General features: G+C 45.6%; 1 protein-coding gene and 1 non-coding gene across 2 annotated transcripts in view; one reads left to right on the top strand and one right to left on the bottom strand.

Annotated features, from left to right (window-relative positions):
* Positions 1-15,820, bottom strand: part of NUP37 (nucleoporin 37) — a 389,676-nt gene that overhangs the window by 170,367 nt on the left and 203,489 nt on the right. The window contains exon 7 of the mRNA XM_069629932.1: positions 1,780-1,961. Coding sequence (XP_069486033.1) covers positions 1,780-1,961 — 182 coding nt within the window. The remainder of the gene's footprint in view (positions 1-1,779; positions 1,962-15,820) is intronic.
* TRNAL-CAG (transfer RNA leucine (anticodon CAG)) lies at positions 15,621-15,703 on the top strand. Its single transcript has one exon. It is a non-coding gene; the product is annotated as a tRNA-Leu (tRNA).

The following is a 15,820-nucleotide window of genomic DNA, read 5'->3' as shown; positions in this document are numbered from 1 at the left end:
TCATGTAGTAGTAGGTGTTTTATCCTGACAGGTGAGGGAACAATTGTAGTTAGTCCTGGGAGGCAAGTGGACCAGGAGGAAGAAGTGATTTGAAGTGCTGCGATTGTGGTAAAAGGTTGTGATGTTAAGAGATGTCAATTCCATCAATCCGTTTTGATACACTGCTACATTTCAGAAAGTGACTGTTGAAACCATCCTGACTAAAGTGTTTCCTTTGAATGAGACATTTTGACATTCTGACTAAAGTAGTTCTTATAAAGAAGGGTGATGTGCTAACAAGTGTCAGGCATTTGGAGAAAAGAACACTTGTATTTGATTTCTGAATTTATGTTTGGAGAAAAAGACTTTCAGAAGATTTTCAAGCAAGAGGTTGTGGAATTATTAACCATTACTTTGAATTGCGGAGAGACCTTGGAGAAGCAAGAGAGTCACACTTTGGCAAGGGAAAGGATACATGGAATGTCACTTCGGCAAGGGAAAGGATACATGGAATGGAACTTTGTTGTTGACCAGAACTCTCTTGAGCACCTAGTCTGGCTTCCGATTACCCTTCACCTCTCTTCTAGCGCCACCGGCATTATACTGCAGAGCTATCCGTCCAAGACTTTGCTGCCTATACGTGGTACGCTTGAGGGAAGATCTCCGCTCCTGCCCAGACAATCCTGGACCACTCACCTTCCTGACATCTGTTAGGTTATTTGGCATTTATATGGCGCTCTATATATCACAGGTATGAGCTCAAAGCGGTGGTAGGTTGAACGCCCTTGGGGACCGTAGTCCTGGTCAGTTGAGAGAGTAAGATGTTATAGGGTGCTTGGGCTCACCCTCTCTATCTCTTGAGGGGGGGGGGGGGGGTTGGCAGTCAGTCTCCATGAGTTCCTGGGCAAAATCAGAAAGCTCAAAGCCAGACAGAATGACTGATAATCCCAGATTCTCATGGGAAGCAAATGTACAATGCCTGTTTGCAGGGGAGGGATTGAAAGCACCCGGGAGCTTGCTTGGACTAATCAGCTTGCTCCAAGCCCAGGAAGAAACGAAACAAGTAAGTGGGCTCATAGTGTAGGGAGTGTGAAAAGTCATGTGATGACGTTAATACGTTTTCAGTTTTTATTATGTAACACCATACAAGAAAAGGCAATGGGGGCTCCAAGACTAGGAAGGTCCCTTGTTGTAATCCTGTTCTTATCCGAATAATGAGGATTGCATCTTCCCTGCGCTTAACAGAAGTTTAAAATAAATACAAACATTGCATATGTGATAACATAAAGAGGCAACTTCTGAACAATGCAACAAAACAAATTTGAAGAGTGTGTGCCGTGTGTGCTCCAAACAAAAGTACAAAAGTATTCCAAATTGTATGAAGTTTAAATGACAGTAGCGTGTACAATACTCCTACTTCACAACATGATCTTTTGCTCTTGGTAAGTGGGAAGCAGGGAGAAGGTACCACATTGCTAGTCATAAAGATCTGGTATTTAATGGCACATGTGCAGCTAATAACCATGCAGGCAAGAGGCAACACTACAATAAGTTCAGCTGCAGCGCCAAAATATGCATTTACATTCCTCCTATCCTCCTTCTAGAGCTCGTCCTTCTTTAATCCCTTTTTTCATTTTCCTCCAGGAAGCTAATGTCTGGCGATCTCAGTGTAGGAGGTCCAAAACACCCTAAGAATCTTGACCAAGGATGGACGCTTTGAGAATACTACCGTTGAAATTCGGCGCAATCGGCGAAATCTGAACGCGCAAAAACGAATGAGTTGGTCATGAAAGCACTTACCTGGAGCGTGTTATATCCCAGAGCAGCCAATCATTGTGGGCGACCGCGCCCACTTTTAACGGGTTCCGTAGACACCAGTCAGCTGACATCAGTGGTATCTGTTCAGACTCCAGTGACAGAATCGCCTGATGTTTAATGACATCATAAAATCGAATTGTGCCACTTTTCTCTGCAACCATTAACTGTTAAACGAGATAAATGAAAATAATGTCATTTTGAACTACTTTATCAAGAGGGTATTATATTATATTATTATCAGGGTATTTATTAAGAAAATAGATTACAGAGTGTCACTTTTATTGCTAACAATTAAATATGTTCAATGGGAGGTTTAGGCAAGTTTGACTGTAATTACAGGTAGATATAAATAACAGACATTGGATAGTTTTGTCTCACAGTAGTCACATAAGGAAGAGCTGTCCAGCCACAATCTTTTGGATCATGGTCGGATGAGGACTACATCGACTGGAGGCATGCAGAGCAGAAGGCTCGAGTGCTGCTTTCACCATTTCACCGGAGATCGTTGCTGGAGCTTATCCTGAGCGTGTGGGCATGTTTATTAGGTAAGCCCTGCTGGGCCATCTTTTGCTGATCCTCCATGTACACTTTTCAACCACTCGAGTTCTTTCCATTCCATTGAGCAGAAGTTGTGCCTTTTTGGGGTGTAATGCCTGTGGAAGCCACTTGGCCATGGCAATTTTGAATGGAGAGCGTGTGCTCCAAAATGACTGCCTCATTTTCACCCTGATGGAGACTCCCATCTGCAAGCCAGCTGCTCCCCTCTGTTTGGCTCTTCTTGTGTCAATCCACATTGCTGGCAGGCGGAAGCCGGGCCCTTTCCACCAAGGCCCGAACTAAGGCTTCTGTCGGGGCTGTCCGGGCCTCGCAGGACTCAGAGTCCCTGTTCAAACCCTGATCCATCCTCCTGACTAATTGATTGCTTCCTTGTCACTGGATCCAACACTACCCTCATTTCCTGCAGTCATGAAAGTGAGTTTGGCTGACCTCCAACACTAACTCTCCTGAAGAGTCTACAGTGCCTTTTACCCCCCCCCCCCCACACACATCCTCACCACAATGTACTTCTTTCTTTTCACTGCAGTTGTGACTCGCATTTGTGTATAGCATTACATCTGTGCACCATCTGCATTACATTGTTTGTTGACTCCATTTGTGTATAGTTCACACATCTCTGTAGCACTCATCTACTCCTCTGGTTTGCATTTATTCTTTTCGACTCCATCTACTAGGCCTCCTGGTGAGTTTAGCTCACACTGTGCTGTGCAGCCACTCCTCTTTCATTCCTTGTCTATACCTCTGTCGACCTATGGCTCTTTCCATTTCTCCTATATTCTCTACCTGCTGCACTATCACCCATCCCCCCTCTCTCTCAAAGTCTGGTAGGAAAACGCACAAAAAAGATATCTTGAGTGCAAACCCTGGACTTCCTATTGTAGACACCTATGCCAGTGCTTCCTCTAAAGAGGTTTTCACTGATATCCTCTTCTATGTCCCCTCTTAAGATCTATGGGCCCACCCCCCCACCCCCATCTCATTTCTACTCTCTCCCTTTCCACATGCTCCTCCATTAATGGTGGCACCATGTGGGAAGACCTCTTGGCCGGTTTCTCATCCTCACGTTGCTTTGTTTATGTCCATCACACTGGCACCATCCTGGTTCAGGGTCCACAACCCAACCTTCTCTTTGACCATATCCTGCCTTCTCTCATTAACTTCCTTCCTTCGCCAGCATCTCCCCCTTCCACTCCCTCTCTCCCTCCTCTGAAACGTGTACCACGCCCCTGTACTACACCACAGAAAACCTTCAAACGCACTGACCTCTTCCACTTTGTGACACTTCACGCTCGCTCAGCAAACAAACACTCCTCTGACATTTGACTCCTTCTTGAAGACAATGACCTTGACATTCTCGCTCTTACCAAGACTTGGTTCAATGCCAGCTCAGTCATTGCCGTTGACTCCCTCCTCCCTGGCGACTTGCCCTATTCCTCCTTTGAAAGCCTGATTGGCAAGTTGGTCATCTCTCCCATCTCCACCCTGACCATTGCTACCATCTAGCGGCCTCCGGGCACCACCACCCTATTCCTCTCTGAATGGGCGGACTTCTGTTTTTCCTTGCTTTAATCCACCTCTATCCTGCCCCGCCTGGGCGATTTCAACATTTAACTGGATTCCCCTGACTCTGCATCCATTCTATTCACTGACCTCTGCACCTTGATGTCCCTCTCCATTCTCCCTTCTGGGCCGACCCACACAGCTGGACACACTCTCGATGCCCTCATTCACTGTGACCTCTCTCTCTACCCCACCCCCCCCCCCACTAGTGACCCCTCTTTCCTGGTGAGACCATTCTCTCCTCTCTGCCCACCTGGGTCCCTTTGGCCCCCTGACCGCACCCCCCCCAAAAGTCACACCAACCTTGTTCACAAACATCCACCCATCACTGCCTCCACTTTCACCTGCAACTTGCCCCCTACCTCTGACGCTGCCCTCAGCAACCTCCATCTTTCCATCACCAATACTCTTGACATTCTTGCCCCAGTCATGAGGACCCGCTGGAAACCTGCCTCTAAGCGTAACACCTGGCACGACACCGAACCTGCGGCCCTGAAACGAAAGTGCAGGGCAGCAGAACAAAAGTGGCTATGATCAGGCTCATCCTCTGACAAACTGGCCTGCCGCCTGCCCCAAAGGCAAAACAGACTCGCCACCCGTGCAAAGAAAAGAGCCCACATACAGGCACGGATTTCCGGTGCATCCAATAACACGGCGGAACTTTTCAAAATCTGCAGGGAACTAGCCAACCCATCCGTAGTCTCCTCCTCCCCTTCTCCTTCTCAGGCCCTCTGCGATGCACTGGCCTCATACTTTTCAACAAAACTCAGGCCACCCTGACCACCCTTTCTACACTCTCTCACAACCACAACCCACCCTCCCTCCTCCTCCTCACCTCAAGAAGTTACCAGAGATGTCCACTCCACGAAGGTCTCTTCTATACAGGTCTCACATTGCTCATCCAGGGCGATCAAGGATAAAATAGTCTCTCTTGCCCCTTCCCTCGCCGATTTCTGCAATCACTCTTTCGTCACTGGATCCCCCCCAAATCCTCCTTAAGCACTCCCTTGTGGGGAAGCTGCTTGAGAAGCTGGCCTTGCCCCCTACTCAACTCACACACTGAACTTGTTGGTGCTTTCCACAACCATCAATCTGAATTCTGAGCATCCAGAGGCACGGAAACGGCTCTTCGGAACACCCGTGAGGAACTGCTCGCACCTCTGGACTCCCAACACCCCAGCTGTCCTTATCCTTCTCGGTCTCTACTCTACCTTTGACACAGTCAAACATTCCATCCACATACAAAGGCTCCGCAAAACACTTGGTATCTCGGAACTGGCACTGGATCGGCTGTACTCTTTCCTCACAGACCGCTCTTCCCAAGTCATCCAGGGCCTCTTTACCTCACCTAATTCAATCTCCACCTGTGGTGTCCCCCAGGGCTCTATACTCTTCCCCCAGGCTCATTAACATCTACCTTGCTCTGCTTGCACGCCTCATCTCCTCTTTCGCCCCCAACTTCCAGTGTTATGCAGACGACACAAAGCTCTTTGTAAACTCCCTGCTGACCCTCTTGCACACTCCATCATCCCCGACTGCCTCTCTGCCATCCAGTCCTGGTGCGCCTCCAACAATCTCTGCCTCAATGCCTGTAAAAGTGAGCTCCTTCCCATTGGGACTCCTGCTCCCGACTTCTTCCTTGCACTCTGGCCTTCCTCCATGGGCTCTCCTCCTGCTCCTTCTTCTGAAGCCAGAAACATTGGAGTCATCTATGAGTCCTCTCTCGCCTTCCTCCCTCAAACTCGGGACATTGTCAAGAAGTTCCACTTTCAGCTCTTCTCAAAGGAATTCTACCTTTTCTCACTTTTCCCCCAGAGGTTCAATGTGACCCAAGTCTTGATTCTCTCTAGGCTGGACTACTGCAACAGCCTCCTCCTGAATCTGCCATCTTCCACTCTGCGACCCCTCCTGCTAATCCAGAATAGGTCAGCAAGACTTATCATTGGCCTTAAACCCAGGGACCGCATCTCTCCTGCACTCAAAATTCTTCATTGGCTCCCGGTTGCTGCACGGATTAGATTAAAATCCCTCTGCATCATCAATAAGGCTGTCTGAGCCTGGAGGCCACATTATCTTCAACTTCATCTCACTAAATACTCTCCCTCTAGGCCGCTACGTTCCTCTGGCACCAACTCTTTTGTGTGTAAAGCGTTTTGCTAAACAGAGGGCCGTTCACTCTCCTCAGCGGGCTCCCTACTTTGGAATATCCCCCCCACCCCATTGAGCAGGATCTTCTCAAATTCCGGAAGCTCCTTAAAGGAATGGTTCGGGCAGAAAATATTATTGTCCCTATGGTTCGGCCATGTGCTTTGAATCTTAATTCGATCGATCGTACGAACATTTCCTATGCACCTAGCCCGAGTTTTCGTCTCTTGAACACAAGCAAAATCAGGCAGCAGGGCGCGGACATCTTGTGATAATCTTATCACTTTCCGCATCACCCTGGGTGACCTGCGTTTGCGGCACTAAATCATATCCCCCGCCCCTGATCCTGACATCACTAGACGTGTACCGCCCATTTCATAACGCCAAAGCATGTCTCGTGTCAACATTCTCTGCGCCTCAGCTAATGGTGTGTCGCCATGGAAACGGCAGGAAGACTCTTTCCTCGACAAGTATAAACAGAGCGTTTCACAACACACAACAGCAGATTTTCTTTTCCATTCCTCACTGTATTTCTTTGAGTATTCTGTGACTCGTTTCTGTGCTCTGGTCAGCTACCTTTGTTGCTTGTAGCCCGTGTGAACAGATACCAGTACGACCGCTATGAATTATTTTCATTTCTTTACCACACCATGGCAACAATAATGCCCTACCTGTACAAGCCCGAGTATTCCGAGGAGGAATTACTGGAAAGAGCAAGCTCTGTAGACGATGGGGATTTGGACAACAGTTGGGCGGACGTTTCAACAGATGAAGAGCCTGGGCCTAGTCGCATGGACGGTGTTTCCACCTGGTGTACCTGCAATCGGTGCGCGCTAATGCCAACTGAGGTGGAGAACTGCTGCTGCCGAGAAAACTCTGGATGCTTGTCCTACATATCACGAGGCGATCCACAGGCGCAATGCGTTACCGAGCTGCCAGACTTCACGGCAGTCTGTCTCACACGGTCCGTGTTGAGGATTTTGATGGTGCTTATGCACGAACTTCGCGCAACAGTTCGCCCTTGTAATCCAAGTAACGAGTAAGTGTAGTCTGGTTGTGATGTAAGTTAGGCCACTACTATTTCACGGTTGTCCCCTATATTCTCGTAACTTCAAGATATCATTGTCACATCTGTTTAGTCTTGCAATTCTCTAGTAATAGTCGCATAAAAATTGTTCAATATTGTGCAGTGTCTAGTTAGCATTTGTCCTGGCAAAAATGCCATTGCATACAAGAATTGTCATTGACAACTAAGCTTTAATACACTTATCTTGGTCATTTAAAAACAGATTGTACCTTTCTCTTTCATAGGAGGTACCGGCTGGTAGCCTATCGTTCGTACACATGGTGGCTTCATGGGAGGCTTGGACACCGCGTTCGATGAGTAACACCCGCCTGTGTCGTTGGCGCCATTAGACAAACTTTCCCCAGTGACAGTGGTCAGTACAGGGGATTTCCCCTCGCCGAGCTGCAACCAGTCCTTTACAATATCTAGTATTTTTGTGCCATCAAAATAAGAAACCAAATAAAACACAACATATTTTTTATCAATGGTTGTTTCAGTTTTTAAGTGAATCAAGTGTGTCTCCATTCAGCAGTGTTCCGGTGCCTTGTCTGCATGCCTCCCGGCCCATCCATTCCACCCCCCACTATCAAAGGCAGTTCGCACCACTGGATGTGTGCTTCCATGGGGTGCTGTCAGGAGCACGAATGGCCAAGGTGCCAAACAAAATGTACACTTCAAAAGGTATCCCACGCCCAGGGGCCATCGCTCACATGGCCTCCTCCGACCCAGTGTCTCCAGGCAGGCCTCCCCTGAAGCAGGCTGCGCCCCTGCAAATGTACATAATGCCACGACATATACAACGTCATTCATTCACAAACACACCCCTTTTTGTTATTCTTTATAAACCACTGGATATTTACCATGAGAACATCTTTGAGCACTGCAAGTCAACTCGTGAACGTGCTACTCTGCGACAGCTTCGAGTGAACTCGTCAGTGTGCTAACTGTGAACATCTCCGTTCTCCTGCCACTAATTACTCTGCTTGCTGAATCCAACTGTTTGTTGGTCAAGTTAAGGGCATGCATCCTAATCATATCTCCTTCATTTGAAAATGTATATCCATTCCGAAGTATCGAACTCCGTAGTGCATTGCTATTGACTTGAGTTTCTTTTGTTATGTTATCGGTATATCAATTTTTATCATTGTCAATTGGCATCGTATTGCATCCTTCGCGGACCGTGCCTACAGTATAAGCAGATTTCATTTTTGTGCATGATAGAACATTCAAGGGACGAGTAACATGTTCTGATTTCCAACACATCAATGAATCGTTTGTGAAATTTATCCTATAATACAGCCGCACACGTTGCACTGGTTTTGCTGTGGTGCCCAAAAGAAAGCGTGCATCGAACAATGTATGGTCCAATTCATTCTTTCTCACATGCTTATGCAAAATAATTTTCTAATAATGTTGATCTTTATTTTGCAGAATTTACAATAATGCCTGCATGTTCTATTTTCGGTTGCCCTTCGAAGACCCATGACAAATCCGAAAGGCATTACAATGCATGTATTCCCCAAGACTGTTGATCGAATAAGAAAATGGGTCAGACGTTGCGGATATCCACTGGAAGACCTTGAAAGTAGAGTCAACCAAGTCTTGGAGGACAAGAGGGGTCATCGATACCGCATCTGCAGCCTGCACTTCTCACCGGATATGTACGACACATCCTTGTACACAAAGAGGAATCAACCAAGAGCAACTCAGAAATTGCTCCCAAACGCTATTCCGACTTTACCCGTGAAAATGCCGCCACAGGTGAGTCACGATTCCGGATTTAGCTTTACGCCTTTATTTTCGGTGTAAATGCCACTTGTAGTACTTTCCATATTTATGTGATTGAATAGCTGCTGAAATAATGACTTTTTTGCTAAACATCAGTCCTTGTTTTGTAGAACCCACATAGAAAAATGATTTATGGGGACGGATAACTATGCTATATTATGCGTTTCATTAAGTGTAATTTTCTAGTATTCAGTCTCCTTACATGCCATTTTGTAATGTTGGAATTTCTAAATCGAATAATACTTTGCCTTTACCACTCCATTACTATCCACCGAATATGAAGGAACAAGATTCAACATCCACGTGTTGCCTGGAGTCATCAACCACTTCGAGTGCGTATCAGGTAATCTTACCTAGCTATTCCGTTCCAGACTGGTTTTATGTACGGAATTCTAGATAATGTGATCATATTTCCGCAACGTATCATTGCATTGAACAATGTTTCTTTACCACTTTACTGTTGATAAGTACCTTTATCGTCTTTCCAAATTGTGTGTCCCGTTTCCAATCTTTTCAACCTCACTAATGAAAGTACTGTGTTTCAGGGAGATGCTGAAGTGTCCACTACAATCCGAACACCCCTCGTAGTAGATCCGGTGTCAGGGGTATGGGTCATCATAGCTCAATAGGACGAGATAATCTGATCATATTTTCGCAACGTATCATTGCATTGCACAATGTTTCTTAGCCACTTTACTGTTGATATGTACCTTTGTCGTCTTTGTCCCGTTTCCAATCTTTTCGACCTTACTAATGCAAGTACTGTGTTTCAGGGAGATGCTGCAGCGTCCTCTACAATTACATTATCCATTGTGGTTGTTCCGGAACCAGACCATACAGTTGCTCCGGAGCCAGAGGTATGCGCACTGACAGTACCATCGAATAAAAGAAAGTCGGTCTAATTACATGTGTAATGCCAATGACTTATTTTAAATGGATACTATTTTTTGTAGGGATGTATACAAGATCTGTATATTGAACCGGAGTAACATGTATCAGAGTCGGTCTGCCAGTTTGCTGATGTTAGAGTAAAGAAGGTTTCAAAGAAAAGAAATCAAAATAAGGTTAGTTATAAACACTTTATATTGTTGGCAAAAGTTTTGTGCCAAGGCCTTCATTATATGCTTTTTTTTATGTCAATTGTACAACACTGTATGTTGGATTTACACTGAACATCCCTTTTCCTATCTGTCTTGTAGTTGCCCAATCGAGTACAGACTATGCAGACACAGACAGTGATACAAATGACAGATGCGGCTTGCCAAACTGTTTTCACCATGGAGGAACTATTCATTGAGGCGTGTCGTGTTCACACTCGAGATGCCTATGTCCAATGGCCAGAAAATGAATTTAATAAGACCGGCGATTCCAGCAAAGTGTTCTTGGACCATTGCTACAATGTGCCCGCTCCGCCAGAGGAAGGTGCAATAGAATTTATAGAAGATAGTTTTACATTACTCAATGAGCACTTGACACAATCGACATCCGCCAAAAAAATGCCCCCCAAAAAACATTCCACATTGATGTTTTCTCCTATCTATGCTCAAGTAACAGGTGTTGAAATGACAGAAACTGAAGCTTCAACACTATTGACTGACGAAACAGACAAAGATATTGACTATAGTATGCCCGGTTTTGCCGATAAGTCCACCATGGGTCAGTCCGAAACAACAATGTTGCCTGATGACAGTATTATAAAAGAGGCCAAATACATAATATTCGACAGCAGCTTGATGGAGATTATAAAGATGCTGAAATGTGTGCATTCAGTGGGAGGGGAAGTATGTGGAAAGCCATTGGTGAGCGTGACTCGTCTAACACAAGGCAGTAACCTGAAAATACATGCCACCTGTGAAAAGTCACAAAGAATTTTCATGGTCCGCTCAACCGATGCTGGGGAAACTGCCAGCTGGCAATCTACTGTGTGCAGCAGCTTTACTTTTCAGTGGCTCCAGTTTCATGAAGTTATCCAGTTTCTTTCAGTTTGTGGGACTCATTTCATTTCTAAAATGCAATACTACAAATACCAACATGATTATCTATTCCCTGCAATTTCTGATGTTTGAGAATTGAACAATTTGCTATTCAAAGTACATTCCCCGACAAACGGTTCAGGCTAGCTGGCGACGGACAGTGCGACAGCCCTAGATTTTCTGCTAAGTACTGCACCTACCATCTTCAGGACATGGAAAGTAAGAAGATTGTGAGTTTGGTGGTCGTGCAGGTGTCCCAATGTAAATCCTCGGTGGCCATGGAGAAACTTGGTTTTATAAAATCATTGGAATATCTACAATTGAGGGGAATGGAAATCGAACATAGCCACTGGCAGACACGTTTCAATAGCCAAGACAATGAGAGAGCAGTATCCAAATATTAAACATCAGTTTGATGTATGGCACGTTGCCAAATCAATTAATAAATAAATCTCTGCTGCAGGGGAAAAAAAGGTTTTGAAAGTATTTCGCAATGGTCCCAGTCTTTCAGCAACCATCTTTGGTGGAGCTCCAAAACATGTGATGGGTCTGTGGAAATTGTACTTGAAAAATGGCACTCACTGATGCACCACTGTTCCAACGTTCACCACTGGACAGAAAACCAACATTTCCACCAATGTGAACATGGCCCTTTGTCCCAAGAGCAGGCACGGAAGAAGAAGTGGTTGATTCCATCTTCACCTCCACACAAAGCCCTTGAGAAGATTGTGTTTGATAAAACTCTATCAAGAGATCTGAAGGGACTCACAGAATTCTGTCACACAGGAGATTTGGAGGTGTTCCACAATATGTGCCTAAAGTACAGGCCAAAGAGATTGCATTTTGGCATCCAGGGGATGAAATTTAGGACTTTACTAGCGTTATTAGCGCATAAAGAGAATGTGGGCCGGGAACAATCTAGGACAGCTGGAAACTTAGGGATGCTTCGCTACAATATGGCCTTTACAAAAAGAAGCAAAAAATGGGTGGTCAAGCCGGTATATGATAAAATGGAATTCGATTTTGTGAAAGATCTCATTGTTAATGTCGTCGAGATGCATAGTCATGGAATCGTGCACAAATGTGTTCAGAGAACACATACATTGCCACAAAACATTGCCAGCGTGCCATGTCCACCCAAAGCAGAGCTTGTTAAGTCGTTCAAATCCTGGTTGAAATGAAGACCGTCTGTTTTTATTTTTGCAAAAAATGTTTCTATAATCTGTATAAATAAAGTATGCATTTTGCCTTTTGAAATCTATCCTCTCAGTCCTTTTCTTAAGAATATATCACAATTATTACGATTGCTTTCACAGGTTAGTTGAGATACTGTGGGACCTGCATTTTTCGTGTTAATGAACAATGGGTAACAGCGTGTAAGAATATTTGGGTTTTGGCAGTTGACTTGCAATAAAGTTCCGCAAAAAGCTGAATAACTGCTGGACCTACAAAAGGGATTAGACCTAGGCCACAAAACATTCTGGGCACGCAAGAAGTACTGACTGTGAAAACATGCCATGGGGTAGGAGGCCATGACATAAGCAGAGGTGGCCCTATTGGCAAATTTCACCTACAGCTGAGCAGTGCCACGAACAATGAGCAGCCCCCTATTTCCGGAGTCTGTGTTTCAAAATTCATTTTCTCATGGATGCGTTGACACGGGATGTTGCAAAGTAAGAATGTACGTTCATTTTGAGTGAAGGTCACCAGCTTTGAATTTTGGCTTGGGAGCTGTGAGGCCCCGCGCGTCCCTCGTACAGTATAAGGTTCTATTGTTTTTTGACCTTGAGAGGCAGGGACCATTCCGAAAGGGATTGAATTGAAGGGGGGTGTAATAACGTATGATATGATAAGGTTGCCCATTCCGAAACTGCACCTAGTTACATGTAAGTTCAGTTGATGAGAAAACGTTGACACGAACGGAGGATTCTACATCACGGTCTGCATTACGCCTAGAGAATGAAAATTGCGAATATAATGTAAGTTTCTCTTTAGACTATTTCATACCAGAACTAATCGAAATACGAATAGCTGACCGTTACCGATGGGTGACATTGCACTTGTTCGTTCTGTTTGGCACATTGCAGTGAAGTGCTAGTACTTCTATCTACAGGGGCAGGTCAGCATCGAGACGCATGTAAACCACCACTAGTTTCTCCCTGGCTCAACGCTAATAAATCAGTACATTTTTTTTACCTCTAATTCTTGCTCCAGTTTACGCATTACGTTTAGAGCTCAACATTCTCATTCGCACTTTCCGCGGAAGCAAATAGCAGAGTACTTTGATATTCCACATTGTATTCTCTCGTTCACATTGTGTCACCTCTGCGCTAATAAAGGAAATTAATAATTGTAATAAAGATCGGCTACTGAGACGCTTTTCGATTTTTATCTTTTGCAAACAGGTACATCGTGCCGTTCTGCGATTGTCATCTATTCCAGACCCCGACCGATGACTTCTTCAACCGCCAGCTGCAGCTACATGTCAATCGCTGCATCTAATTGACCGTATTTTGGGACGACAGACAAGGTCCAATCTGTCAGTACGCAGTACCGGCGGTTAGGAGCAACATAACCTTTACGGTGGTCTAGTGCGAAGTTGAAGCACCAGCCTTGCAATTCACCGTGCGACCGAAGTGCTTCGATTACCCAAAACGAACACCCTGTGTACCCGAAAGGAACAGCGCGTGACTCACGATAAACATTTGCGGATTTATTAAACGAGAGCAAAGAAAAAAAGTTCTATTTTAATTGATTCGGTCACACGCCGATTGTTATCGAAACATTTAATGTGAAATAAATGTACTTTACCAATTGTAGTGTCTTGTTGTTTCCTCTTAAAGTACAGTTTCATATTCCTAATTGTGACGCTCCGCGCTGTGAGATAATGTGTGTTGTTTTCCAGGTTCCGCGTTTAGTCTTGTAGGTGACGACTGGGCACGTTTGGCCACGCTGCCCAGCACCGTCACGGAGAGAGGCAGAGAATATAAATAATTTGGTGATGTCAGGCTCGGGGGGGGGGGGGGGTATGATTTAGTGCCGCAAACGCAGGTCACCCAGGGCGATGCGGCAAGTGATAAGATTATCACAAGATGGCCGCGCCCTGCTGCCTGATTTTGCTTGTGTTCACGAGACGAAAACTCGGGTAAGGTGCATAGGAAATGTTTGTACGATCGATGGAATTAAGATTAAAAGCACATGGCCGAACCATAGGGACAATAATATTTCTGACCGAACCATTCCTTTAAGACCTTCCTCTTTTCCTCCTCCTTCTCTTCTTCTCTCCACTACTAATCTCACAGTTGTTGAATTGCTGTCCTGGGCCCTTATGAATCATCAGGGCCCCTGACCTCCCACATCGATTCTACCTAGCCCCTGTCTATCCACAGCAATTGCATCTGCACACCCTCCGCTCTGGAAGTTTGCACTTACACCTGCCGCGGCCCCAGTCCATGAAGCATTCAACATCCAAAGCACTTCATCTGTGGCTCACTCATAAAGGGTTAATTGCACTCAAACCATCTCGTTATCTTAATCACCAAGGATTAGCAACAAAACCATTTATCTGAAAGGCAAACAAAGAAATAAATCTTGAAGGAGCGTGCCTTTTAGTGACGCGATCCTAAGTAATAGTCGCCTGTGGAGGTGATGGCATGATTTCAAAAGTCTTTTCAGGTCTATACAGAGCTTTCTCTCCCCTGAGAGAAGGGGTTTTGAAAAGGGGGGACGACTTCCATTCTGAAGGGTCTGTTAATTATGAAAAGGGTTTAACTTGATTAAAATTAGAACTGGGCATACAACCTTTCTTTCCTTGGATGAAATCCTACGGCTGAAGAAACAAACTTGATATGGAGACTTTTCCGTGGTGGACTTGGGAAACGCATACAAGATTACAATAGGCAAATAGTGAGGCCCACAGTCGAATTCTAGAGCTTTCTGAGAAACTGGATGAAAAAGCCAACGCTCTCTAGGACTTAGTATGAAAAGAGTCACTTTTCAGATCATCTTCACCAGGAAAATGGGTAGAGCATGTAGCCAACTAAATACCTGTCCGTTCTAGTTCTCTGCTCCTCCCCCTTCAACTCCCTCAGGGTCAGTCACTTCTCCAAGCAACGAGTAGGGTATAGATCTCGTTCCTCGGATGGGGCCTCCCTCTGGAACAGTCTCCCTGCCACTCTGAAACTTGAGTAGAAACAATCTCTGGTTCCGAAAGCACCTCAAGACCTTCCTCTTTGCTTCCGTCTTCACTCTTCCTCTTCCCTGCAGATCTGTCTGCTTCAGCACCGTGCACCTGGTTACCCTCTGATTTTGGTCCCTGAACACCCAGCCACATACTCGCACTGCCTCTTGGCAACCCTTGCACTTGGGTCTGTATCTGTAACCCTACAGTTCCCTTACCTGGACTTAGCAGATACCCCTTGTCTGGCCTTAAACCTTGCACTTGCCACCTTGCTGGCTGCACTACCACTTCTTGTTGTTTTTATCTCTTGCATGGCAATTTCCACTTCTCCCCTCTCCCTTGCACTGTGCCCCTTCCCTCTCCCCTGCACTTACGCGTTCTCAGTGTCACTGAGCCTAGTAAGATAGTTGTTTTGTCCTCCCTTGTTCCACTCCCTTGCCTAGTCACGCTCTGAAACACTTGTGTAGGAGCGCAATACAAATAAAATATATCACTATTGCGATGGGCAGCCAGCGGCTTAAATTCAGGCAGAGGACCATTTTATGGCCGGTGTGTCAGGATGGCCGAGTGGTCTAAGGCGCTTTGTTCAGGTCGCAGTCTCCTCTGGATGCGTGGGTTCGAATCCCACTTCTGACAAGATCCTTTTCCCTCTGCTCTGGAGACTCGCACTTATACCTCCCGCGGAACATGTCGTATAGCACTCAACATTCCCAGCACTTCTTCTATGGCTCACACACGAGCTCGGACTCACCA

The sequence above is a fragment of the Ambystoma mexicanum genome, chromosome 12, assembly GCF_040938575.1.
Source record: "Ambystoma mexicanum isolate Mex_15411 chromosome 12, UKY_AmexF1_1, whole genome shotgun sequence".
Classification (NCBI taxonomy): domain Eukaryota; kingdom Metazoa; phylum Chordata; class Amphibia; order Caudata; family Ambystomatidae; genus Ambystoma; species Ambystoma mexicanum.
The sequence above is the reverse complement of the archived record's forward strand: the minus strand, read 5'-3'. Positions and strand labels throughout refer to the sequence as shown.